The following is a 27,968-nucleotide window of genomic DNA, read 5'->3' on the forward strand; positions in this document are numbered from 1 at the left end:
ATTCATATTTTGAAGACTGACTCCCCATTGTGAATGTATTTGAAGTGTGGGACCTTTGAATATTTATAATAATGAGCATTTATTAAACACACAGATAGGAGACAATATACAAAGTACTGGGAATATGCCCTGCCCATGTGGATCTTATAACCTACCTGGGAAAACAGTATCAATTTAGTACTGGCTGCCACTGTAAAAGAGATACTGCTCTCAAATTAGTAAGATTTGTTATATTTCAGACCAACAACAGTGGAATTAAATTAGAAGCCAATGACAGAAAGATCTCTCGAATTTCCTCACATACTTGAAACCAATTAAAACATGTATGTGTAACTCAAGAGTTAAGATAAAAAAAAAAAAAAAAAAAAAAAAAAGAGTTAAGATAGAGCCAAATGATTAAAAAGTATTTTGAGCTGAGTGAAAATGAAAAAAATATTTCAACATTATTGGGATCTCCCCCGTTGAGTACTTAGCATAAAGCTTAATGATTATATTAGAAAAGATTTCAAATCAACATCAGCTTCCTTAAAAAGAAGAGCGAAGAATACTAAAAGTATACAGAATAAAGGAAATAAAAAACATCAGTGTGGAAATTAACAAATTGAAAACAAGCAAGAAAATTACCCCCCAAAATATCTGTTTTTTGAGAACTGCATATTATTTATAAACATCTATTCAGGCTGATGAGAAAATAAAAGAGGACATAAAAACCAGCATATCAGGAATAAGAGAAGTAACATAACAGCTTCTACAGATATTAAAAAAATAAACTTATGAACACACTATTCCAACAGATTTGATAACCAAAGTGAAATGGACAAATTCCTCAAAAGACTACCTAATTTCACTAAATAGCAAACAGAATAGTCCTGCATTTATTAAAGAAATTGAATTTCTAGTTTAAAACATTCCCTCAAAGAAAACTATGTCTAGATGTCTTCACTGGTGAATTCTACCAAATATTGGAGAAGAAATTATGCCAATTCTCTGTAAATAAAGAGAAACTTGGAAAAGATGGGACTACTTCTCGGCTTATATTATGAGGCCAACATTACCCAGATTCTAAAACCAAAGACATTTTTAAAAAGCTGCAGACCAGCACCCCTCATTACTAGAAGTGGGGAAATTCTTAACACAAATTTAGCAAATCAAATCCACCAATATCTAAAAAGTCTAGAACATGCACAAGTGGTGTTCATCCTAGGAATACCAGGTTGGTTTAATCTTTAAAAATCAATCAATATAATTAGACTTATAGATTAAATGGAAAAAAAAATCTGAGCAAATACACAAAAATCATTTGCCAGGGCCGGCCCGGTGGCTCAGGCGGTTGGAATTCCGTGCTCCTAACACCAAGGGCTGCCAGTTCGATTCCAACATGGGCCAGTGAGCTCACAACCACAAGGTTGCTGGTTCGATTCCTCGACTCCCGCAAGGGATGGTGGGCTGCGTACGCCCCCTGCAACTAACAATGGCAACTGGACCTAGAGCTGAGCTGCGCCCTCCACAACTAAGACTGAAAGGACAACTTAACTTGGAAAAAAGTCCTGGAAGTACACACTGTTCCCCAATAAAGTCCTGTTCCCCTTCTCCAATAAAATCTTTTTTAAAAAAGTCATTTGCCAAAACCCCATGTCTATTTCTAATAAAAACCTTTAGTAAATTGATTGGATATGGTAAGAATACAAGACCTTGGCTGTTCTTTCCCCAGGCATTTCTCAGGGTTGTAGGTGCAGCAGCAAGTCCTGTGTGACTAGCTCTCAGCTGAATGACAAAGTGATCTTAGAACCCGTGAAGGAGAAACAGCATGGCCAAAAACAGAGCCATCCATGAGTGGACATGTCCTTAGGACCGAACTGCCCTCCCCAAAAAAGGAGAAAGCCATATTGGTATCCTGGGGGGGCTGCTGTCTGGTTCTAAGGCTTGGGCTGGAGCAGGTCCAGGGGTGCACATGGGAATCCTGATCGGTGGGATTCTGGCATGGCCCTGCCTGGACATGCAGGGCCCCAGGCCGAGGGCCACCAAGACCTTGTGCTCTCCAAGATGCGGAGAGGCTGCTGTGCTAGGGCTGACTCCACTGGCATGACCTAGGCCCTGCCAGAGCCCTGGCCTAGGCAAAACTCCTAACCCCCAACCCTGCCCTGGCCCACCACAGCCCCATCTGCACCCTGGACACTCCACCCACCACCCAGAGCCGCGCTGAACAAGCTCTGTGGCTGCTGAGCAGATGTGCCCTGGTACCAGGAGCCAGGAGCCCCATGGGAGAACCTCTGCCACGGCTCCCTGACGAAGCTGGGCTTCATGAGGAACAGCACACAATTTGGGGATCAGCTGACCTCCATGCTGAAACAGACAGCAAATACCTTCGGCTCTCCAGACCTCTCCAACTCACAGTCAGAGGCTGCATCTCAAGGAATCCAGAAAGTAATATTGGTCTTCCCCCCAACCCAGCGTCTCCTCCAAGGTCGAACCTCCAAATCTGCTGCAGACAGATGGGCGGATCCTGTGGCCTCCTCCATCCAAGAATCAGCACTCAAGGCTGTGAGGTGAGGGGTCTGTGGCTCAGGGAAATGACCCCTGCAAGTGGCTCAATTTTTCAAAAGACTAATACAAATACAACTTCGATTCTCAAAATCACGCAAATAAACAAAAACATGCTATTCTGTCAGTCACATTGTTTTTCATAAAATAAATGGATATTAAATATTGAAATAGTAAAACAATTATAGCCCAGAGACTAAGATGTAAATAAAAACGGAGTCCAGTCCAGTGGTGTTTAAAACACATGAGAGGGTCATATTTATGAACTGCAAGTCCAGCTGTGTTCTATAGGAATTTAGGCAAATACATGAAAGACAGGTTATGAGTAAAGCATTACCACCAAACTGAGGGTGTGGGTTCTTCATTCTAACACTTTGAGCAAACGAATACACTGCAACCACATCTGCTTTCAAAACTCATATTTGCTCCACCTACAAAAGGCAGGTCTTGGACAAAAGAAGCCATCTTTCCCTTCTGTCCTTCATTCATACTGAAGGTCCCATTTCTTAGTCTTTTTATCTTATTTAAAAAAAATCTCAAACTCAAATGCCAAACTATTCTGCTTTTATGCATGCTAGTGTTTCCTTAATTTATTGTCTAGCCAGCCTGATTTTTTAAAACATTTTCTTGTTATATAATTAGTTTCATATTCCTCATTCATCTGATATTTCCATCAGGTACTGTTTCCATGCTCCTAATGTATGTTCTCCCATACTTTAATGCACATACATATGCTTTATAAATATTTTTAAAAATCAATTTTTAAAGTAATTTATTCAGTGCAATTCCACCCTCAGCTTTTTGTTGGAGTCGTGGTGGGGAGAGAAAAAGGGAGAAAGAAAAGACACTGCCTTTGCTCTCAGAAGAGCTCACAACCTTCTCAGACTTCTTCATCAAAAGGAATCCTGTTTCGTTCCCAATATGTTTCCTATTGACCTCACATCTAGCAGACTTTAGAGTTATTTCCTATTTCGGTTTGTGTACTGTGTTCTGACTGTTCCCCACACTAGGTGAGCACTGTGAAAGGGGGAGCCATTTTTGTCTTGGTCAGGGTCATATCCTTAACACAGAACTAGCAGAAGCACTATAACGATTTGTGAAAAAGTAAACGAATGCATAAGTCAGTGGCTCAATTGGTGTAAAGAATCTGACATAAGAACATAAAAATCGAGAACGGAGGAAGAAACTTTCATTTCTATTGTTACAGGGAATGTCTTCTGTGTTTTCAAATTATTGCAAATATAATTAATAATGTTTATGTAGCTGTATTCAAAATGATGTTTCTAGGAAAGGTAATGAAAGGAAAACCAAGAGAAAGATACGAATATTTAGTATCGCAGATGTTGGCTAAAGTGGCAAGTTGAACACTAAGAACGTATTTCATTCCATTATGAAGAAATGTTATGTAATATACGTAAACACATATTTATGTCATACATAATATAATTTTTTCAAATCTACTGTATTAGGGTATCATTTACATATGTGATCTAACAATTAAGTTCGTGAACTTGTTTTAACGATGTTGCTAACCTTTTTTCATATCAGGGATTATTCATTATGAATTTCTACCAACTGGACAAGCAGTTAACGAAGTTTACCATTTGGAAGTGCTGAAAAGGCTGCGTGAAAAAGTTACACGACTTGAACTTTTTGCCAACAATTCATGGCTCTTGCATCACGACAATGCACCAGCTCACACTGCACTGTCTGTGAGGGAGTCTTTAGCAAGGGAACAAATAACTGTATTGGAACACCATCCCTACCCACCTGATTTGACCCCCACTGACTTCTTTCTTTACCCAAAGATAAAGGAAATATTGAAAGGAAGACATTTTGGACATCAAGGGTAATACGACAACAGCTGTGATGGCCATTCCAGATAAAGATTCCAAAATTGCTTTGAAGGTTGGACTAGGCACTGGCATCAGTGCATAGCTTCCTAAGGGGAGTACTTTGAAGGTGACCATAGTGATATTCAGCTATGAGGTGTGTAGCACTTTTTCTAAAATGAGTTCACGAACTTAATTGTCTTACAGTTAAAGGCACTCGTTTTAAGTGTACAGAATAGTTAGGTGAATATTGACACGTGTACAGTTCTGTAATCACACCACAACCAAGATATAAAATTTGTATTACTCAGGAGGCTCCCTCAGGCCCCTTTGTGATCTATCTCAAGTACTATATTTAGTAATGTTTCTTTTCTATTGTTTCACATCTTGAAAATGTACCAGCATTATGATGTTACACAAAGGAGGCACTAAATAAAAGTGTGTTCTTTGAAGCATTGGGACTCTAAGTTGTAAGTGACACAAGGCACATTTTCATAGTCTCTTTCTCCAGCATCCAGCCCAATGGTGTTGTGGTGGTGGGATGATAATGACGATGGGACAAGTCACTGCTGACATAGGGACCCAGCTTCTCTCTAAGCTGTTTCACTTAATCCCCAGAAGGTGAGAATTTCCCTAAAGAAGTTAGTGTTTTTACATTATACTGTAGTCTCGAGAAGATACCAAATTACATTAAATTAAAAATGCTTATAGCTTTTGAAAAAAAGTTTCCATGAATAAAGATCAGATGCACCTTATTAGTAAGGAGAAAAACCATCATGTTGTGACCCAAAATTGCTGGATCTTGTTTGATAACCTTGATTAAAAATAGCGTGTTGAGTTAGTATTCATTGTGGATATACTTAGTGTATATATTTTTTGAATTTCCCATCTTGCTTAATGAGTTTCTGATCTTTTTCAAATGGGTTTCTGAAAGGTTTTGGAATTTCTTCAGAATGCAAAGCAAAACAAAACAAAGTACTGAAACTCAAACAGGTGTAGAGAATATTATGACACATATGTCCATCTTGCATATCATAAACACTCTGGCAATGTCCAGCCTAAATGAAAAAGAATAAAACACTATCTTTTGCTTTGCTTACCCTAAAGTTTGCCACAGAACTTTTTGACAAAACTGTATTCTTTACCACCCACTTTACTCTACAAAATCATGCCACAGCCTCATTAAATTACTGTGACCTATTAACTGGAAGAAGGTCATAAAATGGAAGATTCACAGTAGGGTAAAGAAAATAAATAAAAATATAAGAATGTTTACTTTTTGGACTGTACACAGTTTTCAGATTGTTAGTTTTAAATAAGCAAGTCAACCTTGCTTTCAAAAAATGATTCTGCTTTGAATCCACTTTTGGTGAGACAGTTATTAACATGAGAACAATGCAGTGAAAATTTGTTACACTGGGGTTTAAGACATTAGTGTTTCATGTCTCCCTCAGAGTGTAGGAGGTTATTTTAAATCCCATGTTTCTACATGGGATGAGTCAAATTTCTGAGTAGCAATCTCTGTGCCTCACCAAACCTCAGGGTCGTTGCTTCTTATTGTGATGCATTAGGTACCAGCTGCCACTACTTAGTTCTTAGGTCACTCAGACCTCTAGTCAAGTCTCTTCAACAGACTCAGTTCACTGTAAAACTAACTTAGACCAGGAGGAAGGTCCAAGATGGCAGATTAGGTAAATGCTATGCCAGCTGTGTCCCAGGTTCACATCAAAAGGGGTGGGGGGTGGGGGGTGGGAGATGAGGGTAAGGGGGATCGAATATATGGTGATGGAAGGAGAACTGACTCTGGGTGATGAACACACAATGGGATTTATAGATGATGTAATACAGAATTGTACACCTGAAATCTATGTAATTTTACTAACAATTGTCACCCCAATAAATTTAATTAAAAACAAAACAAACACAAAAAAACACTACAATTAAATTTCAGCAAAATCAACATCCAGAATCACCTGAAAACTAGCTGAAGAGAATCCCTATAATTAAGGATATAAAGAAGAGGCCACATTGAGACTGGTAGGATGGGCAGAGATGCATGACGGGTTGACCCCAAACCCACAGGTTGTGGGTGAACATTGGGAGGACTCCTCAGTGATGGACATCCCCCTTGAAGTGGTAGGAATCCAAGTCCCACACCGAGCTCCCCAAACCAGAGGTCCTGTCTCAGGAAGAGGAGTCCTCAGAACATGTGGCACTGAAAATCAGCGAGGACTCTGTCTGTCCATACTGGTGAGACAGAGGTGGCTAGAAACTCTGATGTCCTCTTAAAGGGTTTGTACACACACACACTCGCTTGCAAACACTCAACTGGGCTCTGCTGGAGGGGCACCAATTCAAGAGTTGCTGGAGATATACGGGGTGAGAGCTGCAGGGACAGCAGCCATTGTCCCTGTTTGGAGCACACCTCTGTATAGGCTCCCTCTTTTCTATGTTGAACCCTCCCCCAAAGAGCCAAATCTGAGACCCCATTGATGTTGAAAAATCCATGCCTGCACACCATCTTGGTGATGCCCTGGGACGCTGCCCCACCAGCTAGTGCTGCAGCACTGGGGGCACTCTGGGTGCCTGGGCGGGCAGCTGCCCCATAGTCTGAGGAACTCTTTTACAGCATCAGATGGCCCATGGCAGCCAGGAAAGTTTCGGTGGTAGGCAGTCATGCACAACTTTCACTACATATTTTTGGGTAGCTCTGGGGATCTGTGGGCCTTAAGAGTGGAAGCAGGCCTTGGTGTTCTCTGAGTGTTTTCTGAAGTCATCACAGGCTCACAACTGGTGCAAGGAATGAATCTGTGTTAACTCTGTAGAAACCACTAGCTATGCCTCAAACTCCCTAAGACCCTGCCCCACCCAGCTAGTATGAAATCTCTGGAGACCTTCTCATCATTGGGTCAAACAGCCCTGCCTGTGCACCTAAGGAGGCTCTTTCAAGGAGGCTGAGCCTTATGGGAAACCAGCAGGTGGCAACAGGCTTAGGTGACCCCTGAACCTTTTCCTAAGCTGCCCCAGCTCAATACTGGGGCAGCTGGCCTCTATTCACAGCAAGGCCACCCCTACATGCCTCCAGGTCCTGCACAGGCAGCAACAGACCCCATATAGCTTTGTAGCTCCTACCAGGTAGCCCTGGGCCAGTTACAGGCAAGGATGAAACTGGTCTGCATGGAAGCCCTCCCAAGATATACCAGAAACAACACACCCAGAGGCCAGCTTCAGACCACACCAGAGCACTACCCCATTAGTCCCACAAGTGGCACAACCAAAGGGTGCCCACAATAGGCACAAGAGCCCTCTGGGGTGACTCCCCCTCTAAGGGATCAGCCCACACACAGCATCTCATACACTGAGGGCATAGCCAACCCTCACAGCCTGTCATGATGGGAGTCAATCACACCCACTGATGCATCAAAAGCAATCAAGAATCAGCTACAACAGGAGAATACACACAACACACACAAGGGACACTCTTGGAACACATGCAGCGGTGATCAGGGAGACTGCACACAAGATACATACTACATAAGGCCACCCAGAAAAGACTGAGACACATAATAGATCTACCTATTATATAGACATTAACATAGGGAGCCAACCAAAATGAGAAAACAAAGAAACATGTCCCAAAAAAAAGAACAGGAAAAACCTCCAGAGAAACAACATACCAAAAAGAGTTTAAAACAATGGCTGTAAGAATGCTTAAGGACCTTAATTAGAACTTCAACAAAGAGATAGCAAGCATAAAGAAGGATATATAGACCATCAAAAGGACCAGTCATAAATAAATACAATAACTGAAATGAAGAATACACTAGAAGGAATCGACAGCAGATTAGATGAAGCAGAGGACTGAATACATAATTTAGAACACAAGGTAGCAGAAAGCACTCAAGCAGAACGATAAAAATAGAAAAGAATAAAAACCAAGAAAATTTAAAGGACCTTTGGAACAACATCAAACATAACATTTATATTATAGTTGTAGCAGAAGGATGGAAAGGGAGCAAGACATTGAGAACCTATTTGAAGAAATAATGACTAAAAACCTCTGTAACCTGATGAAGGAAATAGACATACAAGCCCAGGAAGTAGAGAGAGTCCCAAGGAAAATGAACCTAAACAGGTCCACACCAAGACACATTATAATTAAAATGGCAAAGGTTGAAAACAAAGAGAATCCTAAAAGCAGCAAGAAAAAGACAACTAGTTACTTACAAGGGGGCTCCCATAAGACTATCAGCTGATTTTTCAACAGAAACTTTGCAGGCCAGAATGTGGAGAGCTTCTGAAGTCTCAAAGCTCTTTCTGTAACCAGAGTCAGAGCTTGTGTGTCTCAGCAGCTCTGTTTACCCCTGCATGGATCCACCCAGATAAGTGGAGGTGGGGGCATGTTAGATTGTAAGAGGTGTCTCTGAGCAATTGTGACTACCAGTCCACAGTTATCTTGCCCCTACAGTTCCTTCCCTTTCACCGGAATTAGTTGCAGTGTGAGTCTGTGGCTGTGGGGACTGAAGATCTCTGAGCTGTAAATATTCTCTTCTTTTGATCTGAGACTGCTACTGTTTCTTCTGGAGTCTGTTTCTAGCACTGGGAGGGTGGGGAGGGGTTCGCCAGGCACTGTGCCTATATCTTCCATCTTCTGCTTGGCAGTGAGGGATTAAGCCACCAATCTCACCCTTTTTCCCTCAGTCTTTGCTCTGAGGTCTAGGCCATGATTGTTGAGTTCAGCCATGTTATATGCTGATCCCTCAGGCTGGACTATAGGCCATAAGGGGAGCACTAGCAGTCTGAATTTTTCCTTCTACCATGACTGTGGTAGCTCTGGACTACAGGGAACTCTGAGCTCCGGTCTGCATCCTGCAGCCCAAGACCCACGTCTTCACACTTCCACCTTCCCTCCCCCACTCACCCAATTTCCCAGCCTTTACATGATTTCAATTGCAGGTCTCAGGCATTCCTGTGTTCCATGTAGGGAGTCCTTTGTTGAATCATAGCTGTTCAATTTGTTGTAGGTTCCAGGGGAGATTTCAAGAAGTTCTCCCCACACCACCATTTCTGTGATGTCACCACTTTGAATATTTCTGTCCACTGGTGTGCCCAATATAAGAACTCACTCTTGTAGATGCCTAGGAAGAGAAATAATAATTAATTAATTGCCACGAATAACCAAGGTAACAAGACAGCTCACACACACATAAAAAAAGTCTCTAGAAAATGAACTGAAAGACATAAAAAATGTGACTTAAATGACAGAGAATTCAAGACTGCAGTTCTGAAAAAACTCAACAAGATATAAGAAAACAAAGACAGGAAGTTTAATGAACTCAGAAACACATTCAAAGAACAAAATGAACATTCTCCCAAAGAGATGGAAATAGAACTGACTCTGGGTGGTGAACACACCGTGTGAATTGTACACCTGAAACCTATGTAACTTTACTAACAATTGTCACCCCAATAACTTTAATTTAAAAAAAGAACCAAATAGAAATTTGGAGATTCAGAACTCAATAAAAACAATGAAGAATGAAATAGCCAGCTTAGGTAACAGAGCTGACCAGATGGAGACAAGAATCAGTGACATCAAAGATAGAAATCTGGAAATGACACAGATGGAAGAAGAGAGATTTGAGAGTTAAAAGAAATGAAAAAACTCCATCAGAAAGAGCAACATAAGAATAATGGGCGTACCAGAAGGAGAAGAAAGGGAGAAGGGAACAGAGAGTATATTCAAACAAACAGTTGATGAAAGTTTGAGAATTTGTGGAAAGAACTGCATCGCCGAATACAAGTAGCAAATAGAACACCTAATTACCTCAATCTCAACAGGCAGCTTCTCCAAGGCACATTGTATTGAAGCTGTCAAAAAATAACAGCAAAGAAAGAATCCTCAAGGAAACCAGGGAAAAGAAGATGGTAACCCACAAAGGAAAGCCCATTAGATTCTCATCCAATTTTTCAGCAGAAACGCTACTTGCCAGAAAGGAGTGGAATCAAATATTCAAATATTGAAAGAGAGAAATTATGACCCAAGAATAATATAGCCAGTAAAGATATCCTTTAGATATGAAGGAAGAATAAAGACATTTCCCGACATTCAGAAGCTATGGAAATTTTCTAACATAACCTGCAGTACAAGATATATTGAAGGAGGCGATTTGACCTGAAACAAAAAAGGAAAAGAATACAAAATCATGAGTGGGATTACGAACAGACAGACAGAAGCAGGAAATGGCAACACCTACACCAAATAAGACACTGTACACTTAAACATAACATACAGGGTAAAGAAGTAAATAATTTTAAAAAATTTAAAAAACCAAAAAAAACAAAAAGACTACTTGCTAATGCAGAAATCAACTCCCAGCATAAATAGGGATAATTTGTGACAACAGAAACATAAAAGGGGAGAGACTAAAGGCCTGAATTGGCAAGAGAATGGAAAAGGAGGCATAATGAAGAAAATGGAATACTCTAAATACGAAACTTTCTTTTACATAAACTTAATGGTAACCACTCAAAAAATTCAGAACTAAAATATGTAACATAAAAAAAGAGGAAACACGGGGAGAAATCATAGAATATCACCACACTGAAATAACAAAGAGCAACAAAAAAATCAAAGAAACAATGGAGACTCCATCCAAACAGAAAACAAAAGATAGAATGATAAGAAATCCTCATATATCAATAATGACCCTAAACATAAATGGAATGAACTCACCAATAAAGGCACAGAGTAGACGATTGGATCAAAACACTAAACCCAACCATATGCTGCCTCCACGTGACATATCTCAGTTACAAAGACAAATATAGACTCAAAGTGAAAGAGTGGAAATTGATACTCCAACCGAAAGGTATTCAGAGAAAATCAGGTGTATTCATACTGATATCAGATGAAACACTTCAGGTTAAAAAAGGTAACGAGAGAGAAAGATGGACATTTCATAATGATAAAGGGGACTATACAACAAAAAGACACAACAGTCATCAATATTTATGCCTCCAATCAGGGAGCACCAAAATATAACAAACAACTACTAACAGAACTAAAGGGAGAAATTGAACAAAACACAATTATAGTAGGGGATCTAAACAAATCATTGAGAGCTATGGTTAGATCATTCAAATAGAAAATAAATGAAGAAATATCAGCCCTAAATGACACATTAGATAAAATGGACATACTTGACATTTATAGAGCACTTAATCCTCGAACATCAGACTACACATTCATTTCTAGTATACACGGAACATTCTCAAGGATAGACCACATATTGGGACATAAAACTAAGCTCAGCAAATTTAAGAAGACCGAAATCATACCAAGCATATTCTCTGATCACAAGGCTTTCAAACTGAATATCAACTGCAAAAAGAAAGCATGAATTACCACAAATATGTGCAGATTAAACTACATGCTTTTAAGGAACAACTGGGTCAAAGAAGACATAAGACGAGAGATCAAAAGATACATAGAAACAAATGAGAATGAAAATCCCACCAAAATTATTTGGATGCAGCAAAAGCAGTAATAGAAGGGAAATTTATATCATTACAGTCTTATCTGAAGAAAGAAGATAAATCCCAGATAATCTCACATTACACCTCAAAGAACTGGAAAAAAGCAGAACCAAAGTCAGCAGAAGTAAGGAAATAATAAAAATCAGAGTAGAACTAAATGAAATAGAGAACAAAAAGATAATAGAAAATATTCATGCAACAAAGAACTCGTTCTTTGAAAAGATTAATAAAAGTGGCTAGCCTCTGTAAGATTAAAGGAGAAAAGACACAAATAAAGAAAATCATAAATGAAAGAGGGGTGGTTATCACAGATACCACAGAAATACAAAGGATCACCCAAGAATACTATGAAGGACTATATACCACCAAATTCAATAACCTAGAAGAAATGGACAAGTTCTTAGATTCTGCCTTCCCAGGCTGAATCACAAAGAACTGGAAAATCTAAATAGACCAATCAACAGTAAGAAAATTCAATCAGTCATCCAAAACCTTCCCAAAAGCAAAAGTCCAGGACCAGATGGCTTCACTAGTGAATTCTACCAAACCTTCAAAGAGGATCTAATACCTATTGTCCTCAAACTCTTCCAAAAAATTGAAGAGAGACAATACTCCCTACCTCACGCTATGAAGCCAACATCACCCTGATATCAAAGCCTGGCAAGGATAAACCCCACAAAATAAAATTACAGATCAGTATCTCTGATGAATACAGATGTAAAGATCCTAAACAAAATTCTAGCAAACCGAATATAACAATGCATTAAAAAGATTATTCATCACGACCAAGTGGGCTTTATCTCAGGGGCACAAGGATGGTTCAACATATGTAAATTGATCAATGTGATACATCACATAAAAAAAATAAAGGACAAAAATCATATGATCATACCAAGAGATGCTTGACAAGATACAACATCCATTTATGATTAAAATACTTAATAAAATGGGTACAGAAAGAAAATACTGTAACATAACAAAGGCCATAAATGACAAACCCTCAGTTAATATCATAACTAATAGTGAAAAACTGAAGCCCTTTGCTCTATGTTCAGGAAAAAGAGAGGGTTGTCCCCTATCACCACTGTTATTCAACATAGTATTGGAAGTCCTAGCCAGAGAAATCAGGTAAGAAAAAGAAATAAAAGGTATCCGAATTTGGAATGAAGAAGTTAAATTGTCACTTTTTGCAGATGACATGAAACTATATGTAGAACACCCTAAAGACTACACCAAAAAGTTATTAGAAACAATAAACAAATACAGTAAATTTGCTGGCTCCAAAATCAACATACAAAAATCCACTGCAGGCTCACCTGGCTGGCCTACGCACAGTGTGTGTCATGTTCAGGGGCTCCAGTGCCACCATCATGTCCATGGCCATGAACTTTGGTTCCAAGAGCTTCCAGCTGTGGTCCCCGAACAAGGGCAGCTTCCTGCTGGACCACTTCAGTGAATGTAAGAAAATTCATTAAGTGTCTCCATGAAAATAATTCTGAAAATGCTTTGTGCAGAAACAAATAAAAATATTTAGAACACAGAATGGAGAGGCAACTGATGGCACAAGGACCACTGAAAAAACTGGATTTGGAGATTTGATAGATGGAAAATCAGAGACAAAAAAAACTAAATTTTGATGGGAAGGACACTGCTGGGCTATGTCTGGGATCGTCTAGCATAAAGTGGTGGCCTAACCTTGTCACCTTGATGGTTTACTTACGAGATGGTGTGACTGACAAAGGGGTGCCCAGAGTGCCCTCGAAGTGTCTCATGAAATCAGAAGACACACCTCCTTGGTGGGCAGGGCTCATAGCTGGCGGCGTGACTCATGCTCTGAAAACCCCAGCATGCTCTGAAAACCCCAGCTTAGTTCGAAAACTTATCCTTCTTTTTAGATTCTCATTTCCTCCAGAGCGTTAAGTTTTATTTTTAAATCCATGTATGTGATGGAGTCTCTGAGAGGCCCATTACAGATGGGGGAGAATGCTGAGGAAGGTCCCATTAGTGAGTGGACAACTAAGCTCTCCTGTGAACTGTGGCTTTATACCATCATACTCTGAACATATTTTCAGTACCAGAGTGCTAAATGTTCATACATTTCAGCCTGTTATGTAGACAGATGCTGTCAGAAAACTATTCCCTAGCAAAATGGTTTCCTTTTGCTTGTTTCGTTTGTTTAACAAAATAAAAGACAAAGTAGGAAGTGAGGAATGGTGTGGCTTTTGTCAGGTTTGACTTCTCGAGCTTCATCTAAGGATGCCTGAACACTACGTATCTTTCTAATCACAAGGTCATTTTCTGACTTGTATCAGACTGTATTTATAAAACTACGTTTAATTTCAGTAACTCATTTGCTGTAACTCTGAAGAACAGAATGCCAGTACATTTGTAGTTGGACTTACACAGTGCCTTGCAGGTTTCCCCCCCAAGAACACCCACACTTAGATGCCCACCAGCATTCTCTCCTGGGTCCTCTGAGCAAGTTAGAGTAGCAGTACCACAGCAGCCCAGCTGGTACCAGAATTGCCTGTGGGGCATTTAAAGGAAAAGAATCCTGACCCAAGATTTCTGGGGGAATTTGGTATGTGACCAGGATTCAGAATAAGAAGCAGAATGCTGAGTGCATGTGGATCTGGGCCTGCCTGCCCTGGGACCTGTCCCCCATCTCTGGTACTGTCTTCCTTCCCTGACTCCTGGTCAGCTGGCTTTTCTCCCAGTGTGGCCAGTGGAAGATGGTGATGGGATAATCTGGGACTTGTTCCTCTCGGACAGCAGCCCTGGAGGTGGCTGCATCTTCTCCAGGCTCCTGCAGGTGAGGACAGCTGACCTTGACGAGCCTGGGTTCCAGGAAATTACTGCCCTCCACTCCTCAGCCATGGGTGTTAAGGCATGTCTCTCCCATGCCCAGTTCTGTGTATTAACACCCTGCTTTCAGTCCTGCAGTGATGGACGTCTCTTGGTGAGACCTTCCCTGAATCAAGTCCCTCCCATGCTGGCTCCATTCCCACGGTGCCGACTCAGTACCATCTGCCTTGTTGATGGGGTGGGACCAACTACTACTATCTGCAGCTGGTCACTGTTCATTCTTTAGTCTCTATCGAAAGCCTTTGATGGTATGCTTCAGATTTTTTGCATATTGTCTAGTTTATGAAGTCTTGGTTTTCATCACCAATCCAAACTGAGCCATCAACTATTTTGTATTTTCTAACAGCACAAAATTACATATGCAGATATTTATTGCAGCATTTTTTGTAGTGATAAACCATGACGTGCCCCAAATGCCCATCCATATAAGTGCTTGAGAAAATAAGCTCATACACGCCGCATGTCGTGTGCAGCACAGAAAGGAATGGGGACAGTGGGGCGTCTGTCAGCTGACATGGAGTGACTTTGAACTACGAACATACTGTCAAGTATAGAAAGCAGAATCCAAAAGTATATCTGCAGTATGTTAAAATGAGAAATGTGGGGTGGCCAGTTGGCTCAGTTGGTTAGAGCGCAGTGCTCATAACACCACGGTCACCAGTTTGATTCCCCATGAGCCAGTGAGCTGCACCCTCCACAACTAGATTGAAAACAACGACTTGACTTGGAGCTGATGGGTCCTGGAAAAACACAGTTCCCCAATATTCCCCAATTTTTAAAAAATGCAAAATGAGGATTCTGATTAAAAAAACAAGATGTAGAAGAAACTTTAGAAATACCTGTATAGTTTTACAAAAAATAAACTCAAAGACAAGCCAGAAACTGGTGAGAAGGATCACTGCCATGCATGTCCAACATTTTCGAAAAATAAGCCAGGGAATGGGAACCAAAATGGAACACCCACATCATGTTACAAATGTGACCTTTGACCACATGAGGGTAGAGGTGAGACAACAGCTGAGTGACTTTGGAAGCTGGATTTTCACTAAACCTAGAATAAAAAGACAAGATTTTGTGCCCTAGTTAGTAAGTTTCTTTCTCACATGGGTGACAGCTCTGGTACTGTATCCTCAGACTGAAAAGCTAGACGTATGCTGTGGGTAAGAGCTGGGTGTGATGAACTGGTTTGCTGACATAGGACAGCAGCTACACACAGCAATAGACAGGCATGCACATGCGACTTCATACAATGCTTCCAGCTCAGCACTGCGGCCTGGAAGCAGAGAGACCCAGTGGCAAGGTGCACACCTAGCGCCCAGATCCTGGGTTCCAACATTATCTCCAGCAAAAGGACAGGGCTCCTTGAAATGGCTGACTCCAGGGCCAAGGCCAGGAAAGTACAAGGTGAGCCTGGACCATCTCGTGTCTGAACCAAGGAATTGCTAAAAAGCAGATGGTGCTTGTTGAAAGCGAGTAGGCCAACAGAGGTGCTCCCAATGGCCAAATCTGGGACACTGAGCAATGATAGTATGAAGACGGTAATGAGTTATCGTCCTCAGAATAAATTACTACCCACATCGCTGAATGACTCAAGTTGACGGGGGGGGGGGGGGGGGACAGCTCCTGAGAGGACGAGCCACCGTTGGTAAATACTGTAGTAACAAGGGTTGCAGAAAGACACTTCAGTGGGGTTAGTGGGCAGTGTGTGATATGGTCAGGGTGTTGGCCTTGCCCTGAGGACCTGCGCTCAGTCGTTTAGTGATTACTAAGGGGACAAGAGATGTACAGTGTTGTCACCATAACCAGCTGGTCACACTGGGAGAGGGGCCTCTCCACAGCTGGTGCCCCCACCTGCTGCCCCAACTAGGCACAGTATGACTTCTGAGGTTTTATTGCCAAGAATGCATAACCTCAATCTACTGAGGGACCTACTACAGATGAGGACCAGCACTCTTCAGAAGTGTCACGGCCCTAAGACACACACTGAGGGGCTGTCCCCGATGTGAGGTTGCGGGAAGGAGCTGTGGGCAGTGGGCAGGACCCCAGCTCTACAGATCGGTCCTGGGCTCTTGGATGCTTACTCTGTGATTACATGAGATGTTATTTGGAGAAGTGGGCACACGAACTTTGTCCTACTTTTGCAATTTTTTAAAAGTCTGAAATGACTGAAAAGGGTACACATTTTGTAGCAAACCTTTGTAGTGGAACTTTTTATATGCGATTGAATAAGCTCTCATTTTCAAAGACATCCAGCCAATTCCAAGTAGGGCAATGAAGGTGTAAATGGTCTGGGAGGACAGAAGACAGGAGGAAGAGGAGCAGTCTGAACATAGTGGTGGTGGGGGGAGCAGCTGCCTTTCTCACAAAGGAGCCGCAGCTTCCTGAGCTGCCTATGACATTTGGAGCCAGACGCCCTATCTGCTGCTGTCAAAGCGGCCACCAGATGTTTTTGATATTCCAACACTTGGTCAACAAAAAACGTGTTTTCTTTCTCATGTACACTCATCAGGATATACAACACTTATTAAAAGGTGCCCAGAGACAATTTCCAGGATGTTTTCCAAGGACTCTCCCGAGGCAAGAGACGTCAGAGGTCAGGCAGCCAGGCTCCGGCCGGGGCCCTCCTTAGTCTGGCTTGCTCCAGCCCGGGCCTCATCCACACAATTCTTATCGAGGAGCTCGGGTGCAGGGCTGCATCCCCCTACTGCCAGCGATGTCCCAGCCTTCAGGAGCAAGCCAGATCTTCCCCTCCCTCCTGAAGAGTTCTGTATGACCTTCCTGCCCCAGCTCTAACCACTCACCATAAACTCGGTGGTTTAAATACAACTTCATCAAGTTACAGTCTGGAGTGTGGAGTCTGAAATGTGCCCAGAAGCTCTGGGGAGAACGTTTCCTGTCTTTTCCAGCGTCGAGAGGCACCCACGTGCCTTGCATGTGTTCCTGTCCCTCCTCCTCCCTGGCCTCTGCCTCGTCATCTTCTCTCTGACTCTGGTCTCCCGTAAGGACACAGTGACGCCCTTGTCCACCCTGATTGTGCAGGACCACCTCTCATCTCCACATCCTTAGTCACCCCTGCAGGCAGACTCAGGCTGCAGGGCTAAGGCTGTTACTGTGCCCAGCGCACTGCCCCAGACAGAAGGCCACTGGCCATGACCAGGGAGCAACCCTGAACCGCTCAATGTGTATTGGTGCCCACATCACAGCTGATCCCAGCCCCTGGGACTCATGCTCTGGGGCAGCTGTGGGGTTTGTCCTGATTCTCACAGCAACCCAGTCATGGATGGCACCCCTACAGGGCTGAGTGTAAATATATGTTCTGAAATTTCTGGCACTTACTGGGCTGGTAAATGACAGAGGGGGTAGGTCTACACTTCTAATAAACAGGCTCAGAAAGTCAGAAAAAGCCAGTACATGTGTGAATGGCCCAATTCTTGTATGGAGTCTGTTCATGACACCTGTTCCCCAGATGGCATAACTTACATCACATAACTTTCCTTACATATTTTATAACAAACATGTCATATTTTTATATAAACAATAAAACCATTAGTTTAAAGAAAAAAAGTCCATTGCATTCCTATATACTACAGTGAAATCTCAGAAAAAAAAATTAAAAAAAAAACAAAACAATTCCTTTTGCAATTGCAGCATAAAGAATAACTAGGAATAAACTTAACCAAAGATATGAAAGACCTATGAATTGAAAACTATAAGATATTTTTGAAAGAAATTGAAGAAGACTCAAAGAAATGGAAAGACATTACACGTTCAAGGATTGAAACAATCAACATAGTTAAAATGGCCATATTACCCAAAGCAATACAGATTTAATGCAATCCCCATCAAAATCCCAATGACTTTTTTTTAAACAAATAGAACAGAAAGTCATCAGATTTGCATGGAACCACAAAAGACCCCGAATAGCCAAAACAATCCTAAGAAAAAAGAGTAATGCTAGAAGTATAACACTCCCTGCCTTCAACTTGTAGAGCAACTAATCCAAACCATGGAATTGGCAGAAAAACAGACACACAGACCAATGGAATAGAATTGAAAACCCAAAAATAAACCCACATAAACATGGACAGATAATTTTTGAGAAAGAAGACAAAAACATACAATGGAGAAAAGACAGCCTCTTCAAAAATGGTGCTGGAAGAACTGGAAAGAAGCATGCAAAAGAATGAAACTAGACTGCTATGTGTCACTATGTACCAAAATTAACTCAAAGTGGATCAAAGACCTAAATATAAGGCCTGAAACAATAAACTGCACAGTAAAAAAAACGTAGGTACTAATCTTATGGACCTTGGGTTCAAAGAGGATTTTATGAATTTGTCCTCCAAGGCAAGGAAAGTAAAAACTAAAATAAATGAATAGGACTATTATCAAACTAAAAAGCTTCTGCACAGCAAAAGAAACCACTGACAAAACTAATAGGTAACCAACCAAATGGGAGAAGATATTTGCAAACAATGCCTCCAATAAGGGGCTATATCCAAAAATATAAGGAACTCATAAAACTCAACAAAAGGACCAAAAAAAAAAAAAAAAAAAAAAGACAAAACAATCCAATTTAAAAAATGGGCAAGGGCCTGAATAGACATTTTCCCAGAGGACAAACAGATGGCCAATAGACATGAAAAGATGCTCAATATCACTAATCAACAGAGCAATGCAAATAAAAACCACAATGAGATATCACTTCACACCAGTTATAATGCCTATCATTAACAAGACAAATAACAAGTGTTGGAGAGGCTGTGGAGAAAAAGGAACCCTCATACACTGTTGGTGGGAGTGCAGATTGGTGCAGCTGCTATGGAAGGCAGTGTGGAGGTTCCTCAAAACATTAAGTAGAGAATTACAATATGACCCAGCAATCCGTCTCCTGGGTATATACTCAAAAAATCTGACATTTATCCATAAAGATGTATGTGCTCTGATGTTCACTACACCTTTATTTACAGAAGCCAACACATGGAAACAACCCAAGTGTCCTTCGATAGATGACTGGAGAAAGAAGTGGTATATGCACACAATGTAATACTATTCTGCCATAAGATGACATAGTGCCATTTGCGACAACATGCGTAGATCTTGAGATTATTATGCTAAGCGATATAAGTGAGACAGAAAAAGTCAAGAACCATATGATTTCACTGGTATTTGGGATATGAAACTGAAAGCAACCAAGGAACAAGACAGACAAATAAATAAAAACGCACAGACTCAGACAATAGTTTAGCGATTTCCAGAGGGTGAAGGGGGAGGAGGTGGTAGATGAGGGTAAACAGAATCAAATACATGGTGATACAAAGAGATCTGACTTGGGGTAGTGAACACACAATGTGATATATAGGTGATGTATTAACAGAAATGTACACTTGAAACCTATGAAACTTCACTAACTCAATAAACTTGAATTAAAAAAAAATAAAACACGGCCAGCGCAGTAGCTCAGGTGGTTGTAGCGTAGTGCTCCTAACAGAGGTCGCCGGTTAGATTCCCACATGGGTCAGTGAGCTGTGCCGTCTACAGCTAAGATTGTGAACAATGGCTCTCCCTGGATCTGGGCTTCCTTGAGCAGCCGGAGGTCATCGGTGTGAGCTCCCGCAGGCTGCTGTGTGCTGCTCTGTACTGCTGCGGGCTACTGTGCGCTGCCAAGAGTAGTCGGTGGCCAGTGTGAGTGGCCGGGGCACCTTATGTTGCCATGAGTGTGAGAGCTGCCTTGAGTTGCTGTAAGCGAGCTGCTGTGAGCTGCTGTAACTGGCCAATCCATGACCGGAGACCGACTGCCTCAGCCGAGGGGAACAAAAGGCTCATAATACCATCATGGGCCAAGGAGCTGTGTCCTACACAACTAGACTGAGAAACAATGGCTTGAACTGGAGGGGGGATGGAGGGAGGTGGAAGAAGGGGAAAAAACAACAAACAAAACAAAAAAACCATGAATGACAGAAGTAAATAAAAAAAATGTGGACTATGAACTGGATGCACTTAAAGTGACTTTTTTGTTTTAATGTTTCTGACAAATCTTTACACTCTTCCGAGTGAACATCAGGTAAAAGATCAGACCCTCTCAAGCTGGAGAAAAGATGTGTTATCACTCTGCTTTTGTAGTGCTTGCCTTCATGTATTAAAACTGTATCTCAATTTAAAAAGTAGCATTAAAAAAAGTTTAAGTGATTTTTAAATACTGGGTGTTCTAGTTTTTAACCAATTTATACTGTTTCCCACATTAAAATCAGAATCATATAAAAAGGATTCTGATCTTAGTTTGTGCAAAACTTCGTACAACTAATGATTTATAAAAGAAATCTTTACCAAGTGCCAAGCCTGGTGCTTGCTATACATGCTTTCAAGTTGAGGGTCACTAACTAGAAACCAGGTGACCACGCTTAGCAGCGTCAGTGATCATTCATGTTGACAGCATGTACTACTGATAGGATGAGAAACGTTGTTTTGTTTGTTTTTACCTATGTGGTCTTCCTACCATAGAAACTGTAATTCCAGTGCAATCATTTAAAAAAAAAAAAAATCAAACACCAAAATGAGAGATATTCTACAAAATACTTGACAAGTATTCATCAACTGTCAAGGTATTAAAAAACACGGAAGACATGAACAAATGTCACAGACCAGTGGAAGTTAAGGAGATATGACAATTAAGTGTAATATGGAATAGTGGATGAAATCTTGGAATACTAAAACACTAGAGAAAAACTAGAAAACCCCCCAAAAATGTGTTTAGTTAATAATGTATCAATGTTAGTTAAGACAAATGTACTAGTGCAATAAAAAACATTAACAAGGGAAACTGTGTGACAAATTAATTGCAATTACTGCTGTAACTTCTTTAAATCTGCATCTATTCCAAACAAAAACAAAACTTTAAAAAAATGTACTCCAGTTTAGATCATTTCCTTTAGTTTCCTATAAATTAAGAATTTTCTAAAAACTCAAGCACGTACAGATACCTTTTGACTTTCACTTCCCTTTTGGTTGTGCAATAAGCTCATGAGTACGAAGGTGTCAAGAAACTGAGGAGAGGCAAAAATATTCTCTTAGCTGCTAGAACTCTCCAGCCGGAAGGCGTGCTGGCTCAGTCCCTGCTGCACCAGCTCTGGAGATCTCATGATACAGCCTTCATGCGGCTTTGGGCTCTTACTCCTGGCTTTCTTTGGCAGGGAAGTCACTAAGTTAATTGCCAGTGTCAAAGAAATAATTGTCCTCCACTTAGCGCTAAAATTATACCATCATTTCCCTCACACAATGTCAACACAAGATGGGGAGCAGAAAACTTACTCAAGGAATCAAGTGATTTGAGTATTTTCGACATACTCGATCTATCAGATCATACTTGCAGAAAGCAACATGCTTAGGGTTCAGAGAAGTTTATAGTGGTCCAAGTTTTAAAAATGACAATTTCAGTTACTTCTTTCTTTGTGCTGACCAAATGATATAGCCTGAAAGGATGACAGATTGACCAAATATTTCCTTGGGTAAGGAAATAGTTTGCCCAAAATGTGAGCATTTTCTAATACCAATTTAGTGCTTCTGACACAAAAGTAGCCCTGATTTTGTTCCAATTCTAAACGCTGCTATTCAAGAAGGGTAGAAATTAATTCATTTGCAATGCTGCAGTGTGAGCAAGCACCATGGGTTTGGGAAAAGATCCCAGACGGTATGCTCAGGCTACATGCAAACAAGAGGGCTAAGAAGACTTGCTTTTTAATTACTCAGCGCAAAACGAACCATAAATGGCATAAAATGAAGGTCAAAAGAGCATGTAAGAATCAATCCACTACAAAAATGAACGCATGCATGTGCACACACACACACACACACACACACACAAAGAAACCTTGACAAATCTCATAAATCGACAAGGACCCAGAAATTCGGCACCAGAACAATATTCAAAAATAGCAGGCTGTCCAAAGTCAAACAGCATCAAGCTGACAGAAGCCAACAGAAGCAGCATATGGACTGTCACTCAGAAAAGGAAACAGAACAGGTCCAGAGCAGTTTCAGCTACTGCCTCGTACTACAAGCAGTAATGAAAGCTCCATTACATACTCATACAGATGTACCACATAGCTCAGTCACATTTATTGGTGTTCTCCAGAGTTGACGTTATTCTTCCATCTTTAAAACTTCACATTCCAGTGTTTGTATATAGGTGAATATTCTCTTCTATATTGTCTATAAATTTAATATTACATATAAATCACAAGTCTCGGTACATCACTTCTCGGTGAAGAATTTATCAAGTTTGAAACATGCATTTACCCAGGAAAAAATCTCATGCAATTTCAGTACACATTCAAAAATTATCACAGTATAAGATTTTATTTCATGTTTAATGAAACTCAATTGATGGTAAAGGCTTTTATGGTTTTCCTTCAGATATCTGATTTTTAATGAAGTCGTCTGATTATTCAGGACATTTGACAGAAGTCCTCTTCTTCATGTGTAGTCTCTGATGTACAATGATAGGCTGAGTTCTGAAAGGTCTTCTGAGATTTTATTATATTTACAGCATTTCATCGCACTCTAACAGAGTTGCCTAAACTATATGCATCTGACCAACAGACACAAATCTGTAACAGCTCTACACAGTACAAACTTAATTCTTGCTTAAACAAACAAAAAACTGGTGAAGATCTGTTAGTGGGCAATTCTCTTTCACCCAATTACTCAGGTTCTAGCTTCCTTAAACTTGGGTGCTATGCTCAATACACAGGATCCAAGTTTGCCATGGAAATTTCTCCCTTCAAGTATAACACAGACAGCAGAAACATAAAGTGAGATTTTAAGGACAGTTTTAAATCAATAGCATCATATTCCATGAACAGACCCACCTGGACTGGGAAATTTACACAAGCTATGTACCTAGCACAAAAAGAAATAGCTAAAGGAAAAAAAATTGCTAGTCTATGTGTCATAAGCTTCTTCAGTGTCTCAGTGTCAGGATTTCCTTTGGGATACTCGACATTCTCTGCTGTGCATTCTGTTGTGATGTACTTTAAGAGCTGTCTTAGCGACAAAAGTTTTCCCACATTCACTCAATCATATGGTTTCTCCCATGTGTAAATTCTCTGGTGTACGTTGAGGGTTGAATTATCAGCAAAAGTTTTCCTACATTCATGACATCCTTAAGGTTTCTGCCGTCTGTGTATTCTCTGATGTTGTTTGAGGCCTGAATCTTGGGCAAAAGTTTTCCCACATTCATTACATTCATAGGGTTTCTCCCCTGTGTGAATTCTCTGATGTATTCTAAGGTTTGCATTATGGGAAAAAGCTTTCCCACATTCATTACATTCATAGGGTTTCTCCCCTGTGTGAATCCTCTGATGTACACATAACTGTGTCTTTCGGGAGAAAGTTTTCCCACATTCTTTACATTCATAGGGTTTCTCACCTGTGTGAATTCTCTGATGTGCACACAGCTGTGTCCTACGGGAGAAACTTTTCCCACATTCTTTACATTCATAGGGTTTCTCACCTGTGTGAATTCTCTGATGTGCACACAGGTATGTCCTACGGGAGAAACTTTTCCCACAGTCACTACATTCATAGGGTTTCTCCCCTGTGTGAAGTTTCTGATGTGCACTAAGGCTTGAACGGTGGGCAAAAGTTTTCCCACATTCACTACATTCATAGGGTTTCTCCCCTGTGTGACTTCTCTGATGTACACATAGGTTTCTCCTTTGGGAGAAAGATTTCCCACATTCCTTACATTCATAGGGTTTCTCCGTGTGAATTCTCTGGTGAATTCTCTGGTGTTCCCTGAGGTGTGAATAGCAAGCATAACTTTTCCCACATTCATGACATTTGTAAGGTTTCTCCCCTGTGTGATTTCTCTGATGCAATTTAAGGCTTGAACTATGGGCAAAAGTTTTCCCACATTCATTACATTCATAGGGTTTCTGCCCTGTGTGAATTCTCTGATGTACACGCAACTGTGTCCTTTGGGAGAAAGTTTTTCCACATTCTTTACATTCATAGGGTTTCTCCCCTCTGTGAATTTTTTGATGTGCACACAGGATTGTCTTTCGGGAGAAATTTTTCCCACATTCATTACATTCATAGGGTTTCTCACCCGTGTGAATTCTCCGGTGTTCACACAGGTATGTCCTTCGGGAGAAACATTTCCCACATTCACTACATTCATAGCGTTTCTCCCCTGTGTGAATTCTCTGATGTTCATACAGGATTCTCCTTTGGGAGAAAGATTTCCCACATTCATTACATTCATAGGGTTTCTCCCCTGTGTGAATTCTCTGGTGCATCCAGAGGGTTGAATAGTAAGCACAACTTTTCCCACATTCATTACATCTGTAAGGTTTCTCCCCTGTGTGAATTCTCTGATGTACACACAGGTTTCTCCTTTGGGTAAAAGTTTTCCCACATTCATTACATGCATAAGGTTTCTCCCCTGTGTGAATTCTCTGGTGTACCCTATGGGTTGAAGAATCAGCAAAAGTTTTTCCACATTCATTACATCTGTAAGGTTTCTCCCCTGTGTGAATTCTCTGATGTACACACAGCTGTTCCTTTCGGAAGAAAGTTTTCCCACATTCCTTACATTCATAGGGTTTCACCCCTGTGTGAATTCTCTGATGGTATTTAAGGGCTGAATTTTGGGCAAAAGTTTTATCACATTCTTTACATTCATAGGGTTTCTCCCCTGTGTGAATTCTCTGATGTACAGACAGGTTTGTCCTTCGGGAGAAAGTTTTCCCACATTCATTACATTCATAGGGTTTCTCCCCTGTGTGAATTCTCTGATGTAATTTAAGGGCTGAATTTTGGGCAAAAGTTTTATCACATTCTTTACATTCATAGGGTTTCTCCCCTGTGTGAATTCTCTGATGTTTTCTAAGGACTGAATTTTGGGCAAAAGTTTTCCCACATTCATTACTTTCATTAGGTTCCTCTCCGGTGTGAATTCTCTGATGTTCTTTCAGCTGTTTCATCTTGGAGAATGACTTCCCACATTTTTTACTTTGATAGCGTTTCACCTCAGTGAGTGTTCTCTGGTGTACTAAAAGGACAGATTTCTTGAAAGATTTCCCAAATGCACTGTTGTTATCGTAAGGTTTTTTCCTTGTGTGAACTGTGAGATGTTCACTGAGGTTTGACGGCTGACAGGAAGTTTTCCTACATTCATTACATTCACAGAGACTGACTGTCATATGAGCAGTAGGACAATGAATAGTGTTTAAATTTAAACCAAAGGATTTCCTCCTTTCCTGACATTCATGCATTTTCTCCCCTGAGCGGGTCCTTTGATGCTGAATGTGTGCTTTCTTATAAAAGGATTTGTTGCATTCATTATTTTCAAATGACATCTCTCCTGTGTCACTCTCCTGATGTACACTGAGAAGTGAGTTTTCACATGAGTATTCCTCATATTTACCACAATGGTAGAATTTCTCTACTGTTTGAGTTCTCTGATGTATTGTAAAGTCAAATTCCTGGCAGAAGGTATTTGTACGTCCATTAAAAACACAGAACTTCTCTCCAGTTTGTATCTTCTGATGTACTAGATGGAATGAGCTCTGGCTCACATTTTCTTCACATTTACTCCATTCAAAATCACCCTGTCTTATGACAGTTTGCTGAGGTTGAGTGCAGAGTGAATTCTTGTTGAAGTTACTTCCAGTTTCATTACATTCATAGTTTATCATAGCCCTGCAATCTTTACTGAATCCCACAATGGTATTTTTGTCACAGGACCTCTCACATTCATTAGTATCAAAGCATTCGTCTCTTGTGCCAGCTCTCTTTTGGTTAAACACAGTTGATTTATCACCGTTTTTCCTAAATTCATCATACTGACAGGACTCCTCTCCTGTTAGACAACTCTGTGTTGTAACACAGACAACAGTCTCATCATGTAAAACTTTTCCAAGTTCATTACATTCAAAAGGCTGCTCCAGACTTTGAAATTTCTGATGATGTTCCTTATGACTGACTACGTTCACATTTTTATTATATTTGTACGACCGCTCTCCAGTATGAGTTGTCTCATGTTTAATATCAAGCTGCAACTTTTCACATACATTCATGTAATCAGTCTTCTTTCTTGAACAGTTTCTACCATTAACAATTAATTCGGAAACTTGTGGCAAATTCATTCTACATGAGTCACATTTGCATGGCGATTTTCCTGAAAATTCTGGTGTTATATCCAGATTAATTGGTTTGTCTATAACTTTCTGACCTTGTTTACTCAATGTTTTGTTGAATACTACTTGCCACAGAGGTTTGTCTTGTTCTTCCTGGTTCCCTGCAATGTGGACATCAACTCTGTAATGTCCTAAAATGACAAAAATGGAAAACATCGTATGAATCTTACATTTCTTACCTAGAGGAGCTTATAGCCATGTTTTATCATGTATTGTATGGTTTCTGGTCATGCTTCCAAAATTAATAATTCATGCACACAGAGAGAAAAACAGGTACAGTCAGTATCCCTCTCTCTCTCTCCCCCTTCATCCATGTTGCTTAAAACAAACAAACACACAAACATAGGTGTGTGTTTAGTTCCACTCCTGGCCAAGATGGAGCGGCCCCATTCTACCCAGGTCCTTCCCCTTTCAAATGGAAATCCCTGGAAAAAATTAACAAACAAATAAAGATGCTACAAAATGGAAAGATGGTGAACTCTTGGACTTAAGAAATGACATCGAAGAGAATTCCAAGATTTTCTTTCTACTTCCCATATATCTTATATGGGGGTACTCAAGTGCTGGAGAAGCCTGTAATCCAAGCCAAGAAGAGGCAAACACAAAAGAGCTCCACGAAAATACTGTATCTTCTAGACAAAGATATCAGAAAAAGGTGATCTAACAGAACAGAAATACTTTTCACAATACTCATCACACTCAAACCCCTTTCCCCACAACCACCCCAAAAAATACAAAAAAAAAAAAGAAAAAAAAAGAAAAGAAACTCTTCCCAGTGGTTCTACTACAGATATAAAGAATCTCTACCCACTTGCAAAATTTTCCTTGGGCCAAACCAAGACCTCATATGAAAGATTATGAAGAATCCTGAGAAATTTCCATTCATAAGATATTCTGGGAGTTGGTCATAGCAGCTACTGACAAAATTCCACCTGGAAACATATTCCTAAGTACTCTATGAAATCTGCATGGGAAGAACAAATCTGTTCAT

General features: G+C 40.5%; 1 protein-coding gene and 1 pseudogene across 2 annotated transcripts in view; one reads left to right on the forward strand and one right to left on the reverse strand.

The window, feature by feature from the left end:
* Window positions 1-2,770: 2,770 nt before the first annotated feature.
* Window positions 2,771-27,968, reverse strand: part of LOC148754846 (zinc finger protein 658-like) — a 46,716-nt gene continuing 21,518 nt past the window's right edge. The window contains exon 5 of one of the 2 annotated variants that reach the window (XM_088794516.1): window positions 2,771-9,511. In XM_088794516.1, coding sequence (XP_088650642.1) covers window positions 9,384-9,511 — 128 coding nt within the window. In that variant the 3' untranslated portion in view covers window positions 2,771-9,383. Of the gene's footprint in view, window positions 9,512-22,508; window positions 27,109-27,968 lie in introns of those variants that run through there. The other variant, XM_088794515.1, reaches the window with a different exon arrangement.
* Window positions 13,234-15,408, forward strand: LOC148754847 (cytochrome c oxidase assembly protein COX19 pseudogene; annotated as a pseudogene).

This window comes from Rhinolophus sinicus, chromosome 17, assembly GCF_057876585.1.
Source record: "Rhinolophus sinicus isolate RSI-liver-muscle chromosome 17, RSI-T2T, whole genome shotgun sequence".
Taxonomy (NCBI): domain Eukaryota; kingdom Metazoa; phylum Chordata; class Mammalia; order Chiroptera; family Rhinolophidae; genus Rhinolophus; species Rhinolophus sinicus.